This window comes from Coptis chinensis, chromosome 9 (genome assembly GCF_015680905.1).
Source record: "Coptis chinensis isolate HL-2020 chromosome 9, ASM1568090v1, whole genome shotgun sequence".
NCBI classification, from domain to species: Eukaryota; Viridiplantae; Streptophyta; class Magnoliopsida; order Ranunculales; family Ranunculaceae; genus Coptis; species Coptis chinensis.
The window spans coordinates 9,704,975-9,719,699 of record NC_141464.1 but is presented as its reverse complement, the minus strand read 5'-3'; the positions used below and the strand labels follow the sequence as shown (position 1 = coordinate 9,719,699).

Below are 14,725 nucleotides of genomic sequence, written 5' to 3'. Positions count from 1 at the left end.
CTAATAATAGGGTGCTTTGGTCCAACAATGATGTTTATTATGTTTTGGTCTTCTTAACCGTGAGTTGACTTGGTTGACTAACAATGGGCGTCCGCCCATCTCACATATTTTGCTATTACCCACAATACCGTTATTAGGTCAATGTTGACCGAGTTGACCATCTCCAATGGTGGTCTGATCAGCAGCACCAAGAAATCATTCGACGGTATGTGATGAGGCAATTGGTCAATCTTCGAAACAAGGCGATGGTCAATCTCGGGAACAAGGCGAAGAGGAGAATCAGAATCAAGGCGATGGGTTCGCCGGTTCGAGTAAAAGACCATTGGGTGTTGAGCAAGATGGTTCCGGGTTTGGTTTTCAGCAGCAGCATTTGAGTAATAACCCAACTAGTAGCTCTGGATTCCTTCCACCTTCACTCGACTGAGACGCCATTGCTGATACCATTAAGTCTTTTTTCCCCATTGCAGCTTCTACAGCATCACCTCCAATCCATTTTCCGAACTACCCACCTGACCTCCTTTCAAGAACTAGTAGCCACACTCAAGATCTTCGACTTTCACTTTAGTCATTTCAAGACCCAATTCTACTTCACCATCAACATTCTAATCCTAATTCTTTTGTACAACAAACCCTTTTCTCTAACTCATCTCCCCTGCCTTTTGAGACTAACTCTACTAGTTGGTATGACCAGCAGTACCAAGAAATCAGGAGGTTTCAAAGAATGGTTGCTTGGAATGCTAGTACAGATGCAGGCAGTGGAGGAGGTGGTGGTAGTGGAGTAGGATTTGCCTTAAATTCGCAACAACGATCGCAACCAGTACTCGGCCAAATAATAGAGTGAAATTACTTATCAGCACCTCTACCAAGCATCTCCTTGTACCTGAGAATAGAATCTAACCTCTGCAACTTCAATTGGTTCTTGAACTTGTTAATGAAATCATCTGCCTTTGCATCAACTTCTTCATCATCTCCGAAACTCTGCAAAGTACTCTTCCCTTCTCTTACAGTAGCTGGTCTAGTAACTTGAACCACTTCCTGTTCCTCAAAATGCGCAAAAGCTTATTTTGCACTTGCAGATTTCTTCATTTTCTTAGACAACTTCACTGGTATATCTCTAGATGCTGGTTTTGTATTAGATATAATGTTCTTGTTACATGATGATCTTCAATATTGTGATAAGTTTCATCCATGGGGAGATGATGGTTCTCATCGAGATTCTCATCAAGATTCTCATATGGGAATTGGTCAATGTGTTGTTTATCATCATGGGGTATGTTAAAAGTGTCTAAAACTTGTTGGGTATGTTTTAGTTCTGAAGGTTGATGTAGAGAAATGGAGCTGATTCTGCGTGTGTCAGAGCGCACCTGCGCCCAAGAGACTGGATACAAGAGCGCGACTTGCGCTCAGAGTGAGTGCACCTGCGCCCAAGAGCCTGGAGACAAGAGCGACTGCTGGCGAGTGAGTGAAGCGACTGCCCAAGACTGGAGACAAGAGTGCGACCTGCGCTCAGAGTGAGCGCACCTGCGCCCAAGACTGAATTTCGTGGGCCTCGCTACAGTAACCGCGAAATTTTGTTTTTGGTATAAAAACAAAATCAAGGTTTTGGAAAACCTAAGTTTTCCAAAACCAAGAAAGAGAGAGATTACAAGAGAGAAATTCTTTGTGAGTTGAGTGTTCATTCTTTGTGAGTGAATTTAGAGACTTGTAATCTGTTACTCCGGACATCTAGTAAAGCTTGGAACTCGCAGTGTGGACGTAGGCAAATTGCCGAACCACGATATATCTCGTCTTGTGGTTTGTTCTTCTTTTACATTAATTGTTTTACTTTATATGCTTGTTATTTGATATTGAGAAGTGTTGGGAGATTGCTTGGAGGGTGTTGAAGTCTTGTCTATTGAAAAGGATCGGTCCTTGTGTAGGATTGATCCGTTTGTTGTGGGTAACGTTGTTTCCGCAGTCATAGATTCCCAACAATTGGTATCGGAGCGTAGGTATACGACCTAGGATTTTGAGTTTAGTGCTCGAAATTTGTGTAGACAAGGTGTTCGATTAAATTCCGAGGTGAAACTTTTTTTTTTTTGGGTTATTGTGTGTAACTTGAAAGATGGCTCCCAAGATGTCAAACGCAAGGTTTGAAGTAGAGAAGTTTAATGGGAAGAATAACTTTGGGATTTGGCAAGTCCAAGTAAAGGACATCCTCATCCAACAAGATTTGCACAAGGCTTTAAAGGGGATTAAATCTAAGGCGGCGAGTATGAGTAATGATGATTGGGAAGAGTTCGATCTTCAGGCTTGTTCATCAATCTGGTTATGTCTTGCTAATGAGGTCATGTATAGTGTGATGGGAGAAAATACCGTTGCCGGTATTTGGCTCAAACTAGAGTCTATGTATATGACCAAGAGCATGACGAACAAGATGTACCTAAAGAAGCGTCTTTATCGGTACATAATGGTCGATGGTTCAATGATGCAAGAGCACGTTAGTGAGTTCCGTCGACTTCTAATGGATTATTTGAATGTTGGTATGAAGATGGATGATGAGGATCAAGCGGCATGTTTAATATTCTCCTTGCCAGAAAGCTATGAGCATTTAATGACTACATTTATGAACAGAGAAGATGTCGATCTTGACGAAGTTCAGAGTGTACTTCTTTTTTATGAGTTAATGAAGAAGACACGTGTAGAGAATAGCATTGATGCAGGTCAGGGGCTAGTGGCAAGAGGAAGGTCGTATGAAAAGGCTTCTACAAGCAATGAGAAGTCTAGGTCCAAGTCAAAGAAGCCTTTGACACATGTGAAGTGCTACAATTGCGATGAAAAGGGACATTACATGAAGTAATTGTCCTCACCCGAAGAAAGAGAACAAGAGAGATGGTAAGAAGAAAGGTAAGGCAAAAATTGAGGCAAGTTATGCTTCAGGCTCTGAAGGGGACGAGTTGAGTCTCCGTGTGTCCACACAAGACTATATGGCCGAAAGGTGGATTCTTGATTCCTGATGTTCCTACCATATGTGCCCTAATAGAAAGTGGTTTACTTCTTATGAGAGCATTAATGGTGGTTCCGTTTTGATGGGTAATGACATTGCTTGTAAGCCGGTAGGAATTGGAACTATATGGGTTAAGATGCATGATGGTATAGTGAGGACTTTAACTGATGTGAGGCATGTCCTTGAGCTAAAGAAAAACCTTATTTCTCTTGGTACCTTGGATTCCAAAGGCCACAAGTTTGTGGGCAAAGGTGGAGTCCTAAAGATTGTCAGTGGCTCTTTAACAGTTATGAAGGGTCAAAGACACGGAACCTTGTATACTTTGATGGGTAGTACAATGATAGGCGATGTAGCAGTGGGTGCATGTAGTGATGATTCTGAATGCACTAAGATGTGGCATATGCGACTAGGGCATATGAGTGAAAAGGGTTTGTCTGAGTTGTGCAAGCGAGGGTTCTTGAAAGACTTGAAGAAGCCAAGTATGGGTTTCTGTGAGCATTGCGTCTATGGGAAGCAGTGTAGAGTCAAGTTCAAGTCAAGCAAGCACACGACCACAGGCATCCTTGACTATGTGCATACGGATGTTTGGGGACCCTCTAGAGTGGCTTCAAAAGGAGGTAACCGCTATTATGTCTCATTCATTGATGATCATACCCGCTATGTGTGGGTGTATATGATGAAAACGAAAGATGAAGTGTTTGAGACATTTAAGAAGTGGAAGGCAAGGGTTGAGAATCGCACAGATAGGAAGGTAAAGACACTACGGTCTGACAATGGTACATAATATACCTATGGGCCCTTCCAAGAGTTTTGTGCGCAACATGGAATTGCCAGACACTGGATAGTCAGGGGCACGCCTCAGCAGAATGGAATGGCAGAGAGGATGAATAGAACCTTGCTTGAAAGAGCAAGATGTTTGTTGTCTAATGCCAGTCTAGGCAAAGAGTATTGGGCAGATGCAGTGTCCATGGCGTGTTACCTGTATAATAGGTCACCAGTTCCAGCTATAGATTGCAAGACACCTTATGAGGTGTGGTAAGGTAACCTAGCTGATTATAGTATTTTGCGAGTGTTTGGATCGACTGCTTACTACCATGTGAGGGAGAGCAAGCTAGATCCTAGAGTTAAGAAAGCCATATTCTTAGGCTTCGCAAATGGGGTAAAGGGATACAGATTGTGGTGTCTAGAAGACCACAAGTTCCTGGTCAGCAGAGATGTTACGTTTGATGAGACTTTCGTGTTATCTTTCAGTAAGCCGGAAAGAGCTAGGCAGAATGGTGAGTCTATAGAAGTTCAAGCCACTGAGCTTGAGTTGTCTGATGCAGCAGATGACTGGTTGGTTCATGATAAGGTACCAAATCATGGAACCACACAGCAACAGGAAGAAGAGAAAGAGCATCCGCAACTTGTATTGGCTGACCCTAGGCCAAAGAGACAAGTTAAAGAAGTGCACAAGTATGGGCACGAGAAGCCGGTGAAACACTATGGTCAGGTGGATTTAGTGGCATATGCACTGAATATCGAAGATGATGAGCCACATAGTTTCAAGGAAGCTGTTAGAGATGCTCATTATAGAGATTGGTTAGTTGCTATGCAACAAGAGATGGAGTCTCTTGATAAAAATCACACATGGGACCTAGTTTTATTGCCAAAGGGCAAAAGGACTATTGGCAATAAATGGGTGTTCAGAAAGAAAGAGGTCCTTCCTGAGTCCGACAGTACTGGGTACAAGGCAAGAGTAGTAGCAAAGGGTTTCTCACAGAAGGAAGGAGTCGACTACAATGAGGTATTTTCCCCGGTGGTCAAACATACTTCCATTAGGTGTGTTATTGAGTTTTAGTTGCTCACTCGACTTGGAGTTAGAGCAACTTGATGTGAAAACTGCTTTCTTGCATGGGGACCTGGAGGAAGAGATCTATATGAGACAACCTGAAGGGTTTGTTGTTGCTGAGAAAAAAGATCATGTATACAAATTGAATCGGTCACTATATGGGTTAAAGCAATCGCCCAGGCAATGGTACAAGCGCTTTAACACATTCATGATGCAACATGAGTACACACGAAGTAAGTATGACTACTGTGTCTACTTTAGAAGGCTTCGTGGTAATGACTTCATCTATCTCCTGCTTTATGTGGATGACATGCTTATTGCTTCCAAAAGCATGGTGGAGATAGACAAGTTGAAATCTCAACTTAGCTCTGAGTTTGAGATGAAAGACTTAGGTGGAGCCAAGAAGATACTGGGCATGGAGATTGACAGAGATAGGAAGAAGCCACGGATAGTTGTATCTCGGAAGAAATACCTTGAAAGTAATTTCCACGATTTGGTATGGAGAATGCAAAGTCGGTTTCTACACCTTTAGCTGGGCATTTTAGGCTTTCAGCTAAGTTCTCTCCTAGTTCGGTGGAGGAACAAAAGCATATGGCTAATGTTCCTTATGCAAGTGTCGTGGGTAGTTTGATGTATGCTATGGTGTGCACACACCCAGACATTTCACAGGCAGTTAGTGTTGTAAGCAGGTATATGGCAAATTCTGGGAGGTAGCATTGGGAGGCAGTGAAATGGGTACTAAGGTACTTGAAGGGTACCTTGGATGTGGGATTAGCTTATGGTGGAGGCACTTGTTATGTCAGTGGGTTTGTGGATTCTGATTATGCAGGTGATCTAGATAGACGATGATCGACTACTGGTTATGTGTTTATGATGCATGGTGCACTGATTAGTTGGAGGTCTATGCTACAGGCTACAGTTGCTCTATCTACTACTGAGGAAGAGTATATGGCAGTGGCAGAGGCAGTGAAAGAGGCACTATGGCTTCGAGGTCTTCTAGATGATATGGGTATTGAGCAGAACAGTGTTGCTTTGTATTGTGATAGTCAGAGTGCTATTCATTTGGCGAAGAACCAAGTTCATCATGCTCGGACTAAGCATATTGATGTATGTTATCACTTTATATGGGATGTGGTTGAGGATGGTGATGTAGCACTTGAGAAAGTGGACACCCATGACAATCCTGCTGATATGCTAACGAAAGTTGTCACCGGAGTTAAGTTCCAACACTGTTTGGACTTGCTCCAAATCCTACATGTTTGAAAGAGCCCTGTGTGGGCATAGCCCTTCGGGGCAGTTATTTCGCGAAGTCTTCCTTCTTTGGATGTGTTCCTACTGGATGTGTTCTTGCTGGATGTGTTCGGCTCGGTTTTATATGTTAAAACCTCACCGAGGTGGAGAATGTAGAGAAACGGAGCTGATTCTGCGTGTGTCAGAGTGCACCTGTGCTCTAAGCGAGCGCACCTGTGCCCAATAGCCTGGAGACAAGAGCGCGACCTACGCTCAGAGTGAGCACACCTGCGTCCAAGAGCCTGGAGACAAGAGTGCGACGTGTGGCTCGAGTGAGAGCACTGCGCCAAGAGCACGGAGACAAAGCGACTGCGCCAGAGTGAAGCCTTTGAGCCCAAGACTGAATTTCTTGGGCCTCGCTACAGTAACCGCGAAATTTGGTTTTTGGTATAAAAACAAAATCAAGGTTTTGGAAAACCTAATTTTTTCCAAAACCAAGAAAGAGAGAGATTACAAGAGAGCAATTCTTTGTGAGTTGAGTGTTCATTCTTTGTGAGTGAATTGAGAGACTTGTAATCTGTTACTCCGGACATCTAGTAAAGCTTGGAACTCGCAGTGTGGACGTAGGCAAATTGCCGAACCATGATATATCTCGTCTTGTGGTTTGTTCTTCTTTTACATTAATTATTTTACTTTATATGCTTGTTATTTGATAATGAGAAGTGTTGGGAGATTGCTTGGAGGGTGTTGAAGTCTTGTCTATTGAGAAGGATCGATCCTTGTGTTGGATTGATCCGTTTGTTGTGGGTAACGTTGTTTCCGCAGTCATAGATTCCCAACAGTTGAAATGTAGTTATTGTGATTAAAGAAAATGGGTTTAGTTCTTGGGACTCGTAACGATATAGATTAATTGATTTCACGCACTGTAAAAGAGATGGAGATCTAAGTAACTAGCTGGGCTGTTGGTTATTGTTGTTGTTGTTTTCTCGGTTCTGTTTCTGAGTTCCAAAACCACCTGAAGTAATAGCAATAGTTCCAATCATAAGGTTTAAGAACACAAAAAGAAGAGTTGGAGTGAACCAACTGTTCATTGAAGCCCAAACTGCAGGGATGGATTCTTCAAGCATGGTTGGTTAATGGGTAGTCTCAAATATCTTTGAAAGAGTGTTGTTATTTCTTTTGTGTTGATGTTTCAGGTTCTATGGAGAAAGAGAGCTCTTGTGGTTGTGTGGTTCTGGTCTCTACTCTCTGATGTTGTGTGTAAGAGAGAGTTTTGAGACCAAAATTGAAGATGGTCAACTCGGTTAACAGTGACCTCATAAAGGTATTGACCTCATAAGGGTATTGTGGGTAATAAAAAAATATGTGAGATGGGCAGACGCCATCGTTAGTCAACCAAGTCAACTCATGGTCAATTCACGGTTAGGAGGACCAAAACCTAATAAACGATCTTTGTTGGACGAAAGCCTAATTACCCCATTATTAGAAAGACCAAAACCTAAAAACCTCAAAGTTTTTCGAAAGAGAGAGATTGGGAAGGGGAAAGATTTTTAAGAAAGAAATTTTTTGAAAATTTGTACAAATTTGACTGTTTTATAGTTAGATTCTCTAGACAAAATAGAGAGGTGGAGACAAAATATAAAATTAAACAAAGAATAATATCACTTTGGGTTACTCTATTTGTTTAATTCTCGTTTGGAGACGTCTCATCATTTTTTTTAAGTTTTTCAATTGATTTTCTCAAGCAAAAGATATCTCTAACCATATAGAGGGTTTGACAAGAAGATAAAGTTATAGGTGAATCCGGTATCATTTTGCTTACTCTGAGGTGTATAACTTTCATTTTTATATCCTCTAGTTTTGAAAACTATAGAGAGATGTTTTAAGACACTTGTATAGACCCCCACTTTGTGGCTCATTAAGCCCACGGATACAGCCCAAATCAATTAAGCCTAAGTGCTTAATCCTAGCTATACCCAATAACTGGTCTATTTAAGAATATGTCCAGGTTCCTCTGTTTATTAGTTCATTCTTTATCATTTGCTCTCGTTGTGTTGAAACAGGTTATTATCGAAACATAATTGGTGCCGTCTGTGGGTATTTTAGAATCCATTATCACGTGAAGCAATCAAGATGGTAAGCACAAGAAGTAGACCAAACTATCAACATATTACTTTTCGCCAATTATTTTTGCCAATAAACTTTCTCCAATAAATTCCGTCAATTATTTTCGTCTCCGGTCGCCAATATTCCCGTCTCCTTTCGCCACTAATTTTCAAAAATTTCCGCCAATTATTTCCCCTAATTATTTATGCCAATAATTTTCGCATCCTTTTCGCTAATAACTTCCGCTTACTATTTTCACTAATTATTTTCGCCAATAACTTTCGCCAATAATTTCCGTCAATAACCTCTGCCAATTATTTCTTCCAATAACTTCTGCCAAAAAATTTTGCCCATAATTTTTGCCAATTATTTCGGCCATAAACTTCCCCCAATTATTTCCGCCAATAACTTCTGCCAAAAAATTTCGCCAATTATTTCCGCCCATAATTTTCGCCAATTATTTCCGCCAATAATTTTCACCAATAACTTCCGCAAAAAAAATTTGCCATTTGTTTCCGCCAATAACTTTCGCCAATTATTTCCGCCCATAATTTTCGCCAATAACTCCCACCAATTATTTCTACCAAAAAATTTCGCCAATTATTTCCACCCATAATTTTCGTTAATTATTTCTGCCTCCTTTCGCAAATAAATTCCGCCAATAATTTTCGTCTTCTGTCATCGCCTATTGTCTCCTTTGACAATGAGATTACGCACGCCAATACTTAGTAACATTTATTCTATTTTATTATTTTTTTCTTTTAAATCGATGTTCTTCTATTCTTTTTCCTATATTAACTTCTTTGCCCATCCACCAAAGAGAGGGCGATGTATAGACCCCCACTTTGTAGCTCATTAAGCCCACGGATCCAGCCCAAATCAATTAAGCCTAAGGGCTTAATCCTAGCTATACCCAATAACTGGTCTATTTAAGAATATGTCCAGATTCATTATTGTAGAAATATAAGGATAAAAGTTCAAAAAGATAACAATTCTTTTGACAAACAAACACAGTCCTCTTAGAACTCAATCTCTACCAATTCAAAAAAAACATTCTCCCTCACAACAAGGAACTACATTGAAAGTTGATCCCTAGAGAGTAGATCTTGGGTACGTAGGCAGCCATTATCTTGGTTCAGTTTCATCTCCCCCAACATCAATTTCCTCTGTTTATTAGTGCATTCTTTATCATTTGCTCTCGTTGTGTTGAAGCAGGTTACTGCCGAAACAACACTCGTACTCAAAAAGTTGTGATGAAAAACAAACCACAATAGGAAATCTCAAGCAACATTCGTGTCGGCTCTGTGGCGAACCCAATCCGCATGCAGACAGAGCTTATACGCTGACGTTGGGGATTTTATCACAAGACATGGAATGTCCTGACCCGGCGAATAGCTCGGTGATATAGGCAATCCTTAGTAAGCAAAACTGATCTCAAACTGCCCCTAGATTGTGTTGTTCTAGGGGTTGGTATATGTAAAATCCATTGTCCATTTTGTTTTTGAAAAAACACACAACTATTGATGTATTGAGAATCTAGCATTAACAGAACAAAGAAAACAACTGTTTTGAAAAAGAAATGGAAAATGGAAAAAAGAAAAATTGTATACTCACTCCACAGGTTCACATTTACTCAAACGACCAGTAAAAAGTATTTTACAAAGAATATGCGAGATAAACGTGGACTAAGACTCCGACACTTACAACCACACACTCCAAATGGAGGGTCAAATTATCTTATTGATGTATTCCCTTTTGAAGCAAAAGATGGAATGGAATGGAGAAAGAAATACATCAGAAAAGAGGATTTAATCCTCATAGATGGGATGATTAAGAAAGAATTTTTAATGCTCCAGCTTCGTTCACGTCACTTGTTGCTTCAAAGGCTGTGCTTGTTGGTTTAGGGTTAGGAATAGCTTGACCTAGGAACACACCTTTTTGTGTTTTGTCTTGGGCTAACAAGTTCAGAGATTGTTGCATGGATGCTAGGATTTGGGTTTGTTGTTACATTACAGATATCATTATTTCGGTGGGCTTATCTGTTTGGACACTAGTTGATGGTGTAACTGGAACTATGTCTCTTGGGTTGTTGATGGGTTAGTTTTGGTAGTTCTGGTTGAAATGGGATGGAACCAATCCTATATTATGATTGTTATAGGTACCTAGTCCTTGTCCTTGTCCTTGTTTGAATGTATTTGGTGGTTTGTTGAAACCTGGAGGTGGTTGGTTTTATGGAATATTGGTCTATGCGAAGTTTGGATGTTGTCTCCATGGTGCATTTGATACATTAAAAGCACAGGCTTCTTCTGGCTAAAGTGATGATAGGTTTGTGATCAAGGAACAGGTGGCATCTATATGATTTAAGCTTAGGCAGAAATTGCATGGTGAGGTATTTAAATTCATGACAAGATGAGGGGTTTGGTCTTTTTGTTTGGTTGTGAGGGCATCTACCTTTTTTGTGTGGTCTTTGATAAGAGCCCAAAACTGCAGTTTTAACCCCTTAACAATAATACTTTTAGACCAATTATGCGAGTAATAAATAAGAGTTAATGCTGATTATGTGCTTTTATGTATTTCAGGCATTGGAGTCGATTATGTGCAGAAATGTATCACTTTTGCGAGATAAAGGAGCAAGGGTTGGTTGCTAAGAAGTTCTGAGATTAAAAGCCAAGATTGAAGGAGAAAAAACCTTTTTAAAGCCCGGTCAAAGCTGAACAGTCAAAGTCAATGCGGGTAGAAACAACACATAAAAGTCAGCAGAACTTCCGATGACCATAGCTTTGAACTCAAACCTCAGAATTGGGCCTATCTTATGTCAAAACGACCATCTTGGAAAGCTATTTCCAATGGTCCAAACCTTGACCCAATCAGAGGAGCAAAAGTGGATCAAATGTCTGTTGAAATCAAATCTAGCTGAAAAGGCCTCTGTGGACTAAAGAATTTGGGTTTTGGGCTCGATTTTCCGGCCTAAAACATGGCTCTAGGCCCATGCACGAAATTGGGGATCTCTTTCTCTTCTTGAAGGGAGGAAAGAGGTAGACTCAAGAAGTTAGACCTAGATTAGAAAATAAATTAGCTTAGACTCCATTAATTAGTTTTATTACCTTGTTTTTAATTTAGTTATTGAATCATTGATAATTCTTCATTAGATTAATAAAAGTAGTTAGTTATTCATAAATTTAGTTTTGGTTTATTAAATTACTTAGATCTAAATTCAGTTATTAGTTGTTAATCATTTCTTAATTGTTAATTCAGTTGTGAATCCTTGAGTAGTTCAAATTAGTAAATTTATAATCTTTATATCATATCTTGTTTAAATTCATATATAAATGATAGTTTAATGACTCAAGGCTAAAATCTCCATTAGAGGGGTTTGAGAAAGCCTTGATGAAAACTTGATTTTGCTAGCTTAGAAATCGTCGTGATAATCTATTCAAATCTAGAAAGTAATTAGTTCACCATGAGAATGGGTTTGATTGCTTCACATGCTAGTTATTATTTGGTAGAGATTGTCATGAATAATTAGGGATTAGAAATACCAGTTTGTTATGCGAAAGCATTGAAATTTGGATTACGACATTTCTTTGTAAGTTAATTAAGTAGAATTGAGGTGGAATCGAATTCCCCTAATTTATTCTCTATTGTCAAGTTAATATTTGAATTCCGTCATTTCGTTATTCGCATATTGATTAGTAGTTTCCCATCGTAGTATAATTCCATCATTACTCTCATTAACTTTGATAGACTGATAATCGTAGTTAACATTAATTCTAAAGAACTAGGAGTGGAACAAATTCTCTACTCTAAATATATAGAACGATAACAGGAGTAGAAAAAACTTTGATAATATAAGCTAGAAAATAGTTTTAGTTTTACTTACATTTGAGTTTAATCGCTTATTCGTAGGTAAAACTAGCGTTTTACATTTTATCAAATGGCGCCGCTGCCATCTTAGTTCCCTTTAGAATTGTTTTCGTTAGTAATGTTAGTCTTCCCAAAGTCCCATTAAATCCACCCACCCTTGTTTGTTTCTAACAGTGATTGTCTGGTTCAGAAACTAAAACATTTTCAAAGAACAATCCTGAACGCTCCCCGCTCCCATACAAGGCTAAGTTTGAGCGCCCCCCGTGTTGAAGCGCCTGGAACTCGAATTGGACTTGAGAGCGACCCGTGCCCTACCAAGGCAAAGTTTGAGTGCCCGCAAAGCTTAATTCCGCTGTAACTGTAACTCGAGTCCCCCACCCGAAGCGCCTTACCTAGGCCATTCTTGAGCGCGACTCGCGCCCTCTTCTGAACCGCCCGATTTCCACAGGTTAGTTCAAATTTCCATTACTTCAAGTTATTCAGTGTTTCTAACTTGTTACACACACTGAGCTCGCGTTTACAAGATGTTATTCATAAGCGAAGCGAGGAGGCATTCATGTACTTCTTTCTTCCACTCCTCGCATCTCCTGTTAGAGGTTTATACTAGCATATCAGGATTGTTTTGAGTGTTGTCCTGTTTAGTTAAGATTGGTCTTAGCTTTGCATGAGATTAAGGTCAGGTAGAAGAAAAACGTCTAACGTAATCAACCGGCAACGTCAACAAACACGCCTTTCTAGTATACCACTCACTACACCTCTAGCTAATATACCACACACTCCACCTGAAATAATAGTTGAAGAAGGAGAGTCTCCTCTCTTTGACTTTTAAAAAGCCTTGAACGATAGCACAAAATCTTGCATCGTTCTTGCAGACCCAGTGGGGGATTTCCGAATCCCCCCAAATATATTTAATTTGTTACCCGTTTTTCATGGGTTAGACCATAAAAAACCTTATCAGCACATGCGTAGGATTGAACAAGTCCTTACTACATTCCACCATCCTACTGTTGGTGCTGAACAAATTAACTGAGGGTATTTCCTTTCACCTTAGCCGATAAGGCGGAGTCTTGGTTAACTGCCCAAGTGCCTAATTCTGTGGACTCATGGGCCAAACTTGTTCAACTATTTATGGAACATTTTTACCCACCACTGAAGACAGATGAAATTCTTTCCAAGATTTATTTCTTTCGACAGAATCCTCATGAATCATTTTCAGAGGCTTGGAATCGTTTCACTGATCTTCTTATAGAGTGTCCACACCATAACCGCACGAAAGACACGTTAGTTCGTGCCTTTTTCAAAGGACTTTTACACCACCATAAGAAGTCCTTGACATAATGAATGGGGGTAGTGACGATATCTCTAGCTCCGCTAGTTTGAGATTAAACCCGATCCTGAACTAAAAACTCTAATCAAATCTCTCACTAAAAAGGTAGAGGCTATTTCTGTTCAATAAAAGTCAATCCCCGTCATGAATGTCAACTCCAATCCATGTAATTTCTGTTTGAGTCCTGAGCATCTCAACTCCTACTGTCCTCTCGCTTATGAACAACAAACATCACAACAAGATAGCGTTTGCTAAATTAATAGTTATCCTATTCTTAACGCCCCTTGGAGGCAACATCCCAACTTCAGTTGGAGAAATAATCAACAAGCAACACCTCCAGGGTTTAATAATCAAAATGTTAGGCCAGCCAACAATTACACCCAAGTTCCACCACGACAAGGACAAGGTCAGGGTAATTATAATAATTATAACAATAATAATTATAATGCTAATAGAGATATCGTTCCGGTAAATAATAACTATCACAACCCACCCATTAATAATCAACGTGACATAGTTCCTGTCACACAATCTATAACTAACACTCCTCCACAATCAGATCATTTTGATGCCTTCATGCAATCCCAACAACAGATTTTACAAGCCATCCAACTTTCCTTACAGCAGTTAGTACAAGAGAAAGTACAACCCAAAGGTGTGTTTCCAGGACAAGCGATACCGAATCCTAAAACAACAAACATAGCCTTTGAGGTAAACGGTAATGCTAGTAAGGAAAATTCAAACGTAGGTGAGCTAAATGCCATCAACACTCTCCGTTCTGGTAGAGTGGTTGATAACAACGTAACTATGCCTATAGTTACCCTACCAGTGGTCTCTACACCAGATATTGTACTAGATACCGACGTAGAAACTGAAGATCCTACCCCTGTAGAGGTACCAGTTAAACCACAACCTAACAAACAAAAAGCCGAGGTTACACATCCAGTTGATCCATACGCTAAATATAGAGAGAAACTACCGTTTCACCAGAGGTTAGCTATATTGAACAAGGATACAAATTACGATGAGATTAAGGAAGTTTTCAAAAATCTAACAATAAACCTTCCTTTTCTTGAAATGACTAAAAAGTTACCTCACCACGCTAAGTTTCTTAAAGAGTTGTGCACTACTAGGCGTAAGACAAATATTCCTAAAGACGCCTTCCTAACTGAACAGTTTCTAACTTTATCAGAACATAATGGAATCGTTAAGTACAAAGACCCTGGTCGTCCTACTGTACAATGCACCTTAGGAGATTCCCACACGACCACCGCTTTATTAAACTTGGGGGCAAGTGTTAACTTACTCCCGTATTATCTATACAAACAAATAGGTTTACAGGAGATACAACCTACTAAAATGACGTTGCAATTAGCCGATC

At 39.9% G+C, this 14,725-nt stretch overlaps 1 protein-coding gene across 1 annotated transcript; it reads right to left on the bottom strand.

The window, feature by feature from the left end:
- Positions 1–838: 838 nt before the first annotated feature.
- On the bottom strand, positions 839–7,227 carry LOC147474716 (uncharacterized). Its single transcript, XM_086585167.1, has 2 exons — positions 7,003–7,227; positions 839–1,058 (listed from the first exon to the last, which is right to left on the bottom strand). The coding sequence occupies exons 1-2, from the start codon at positions 7,172–7,174 to the stop codon at positions 844–846; spliced, it is 387 nt and encodes a 128-aa protein (XP_086441293.1). The 5' UTR covers positions 7,175–7,227; the 3' UTR covers positions 839–843.
- Positions 7,228–14,725: the final 7,498 nt, after the last annotated feature.

Excerpts from the sequence above, each read along its gene's own strand:
- LOC147474716 (XM_086585167.1), bottom strand. The coding sequence starts at position 7,174 with ATGCTTGAAGAATCCATCCCTGCAGTTTGGGCTTCAATGAACAGTTGG. Across the intron at positions 1,059-7,002 it reads CAACAATAACCAACAGCCCA|CTTTTGCGCATTTTGAGGAA; the intron begins GCTAGTTACTTA and ends GTGCAAAATAAG.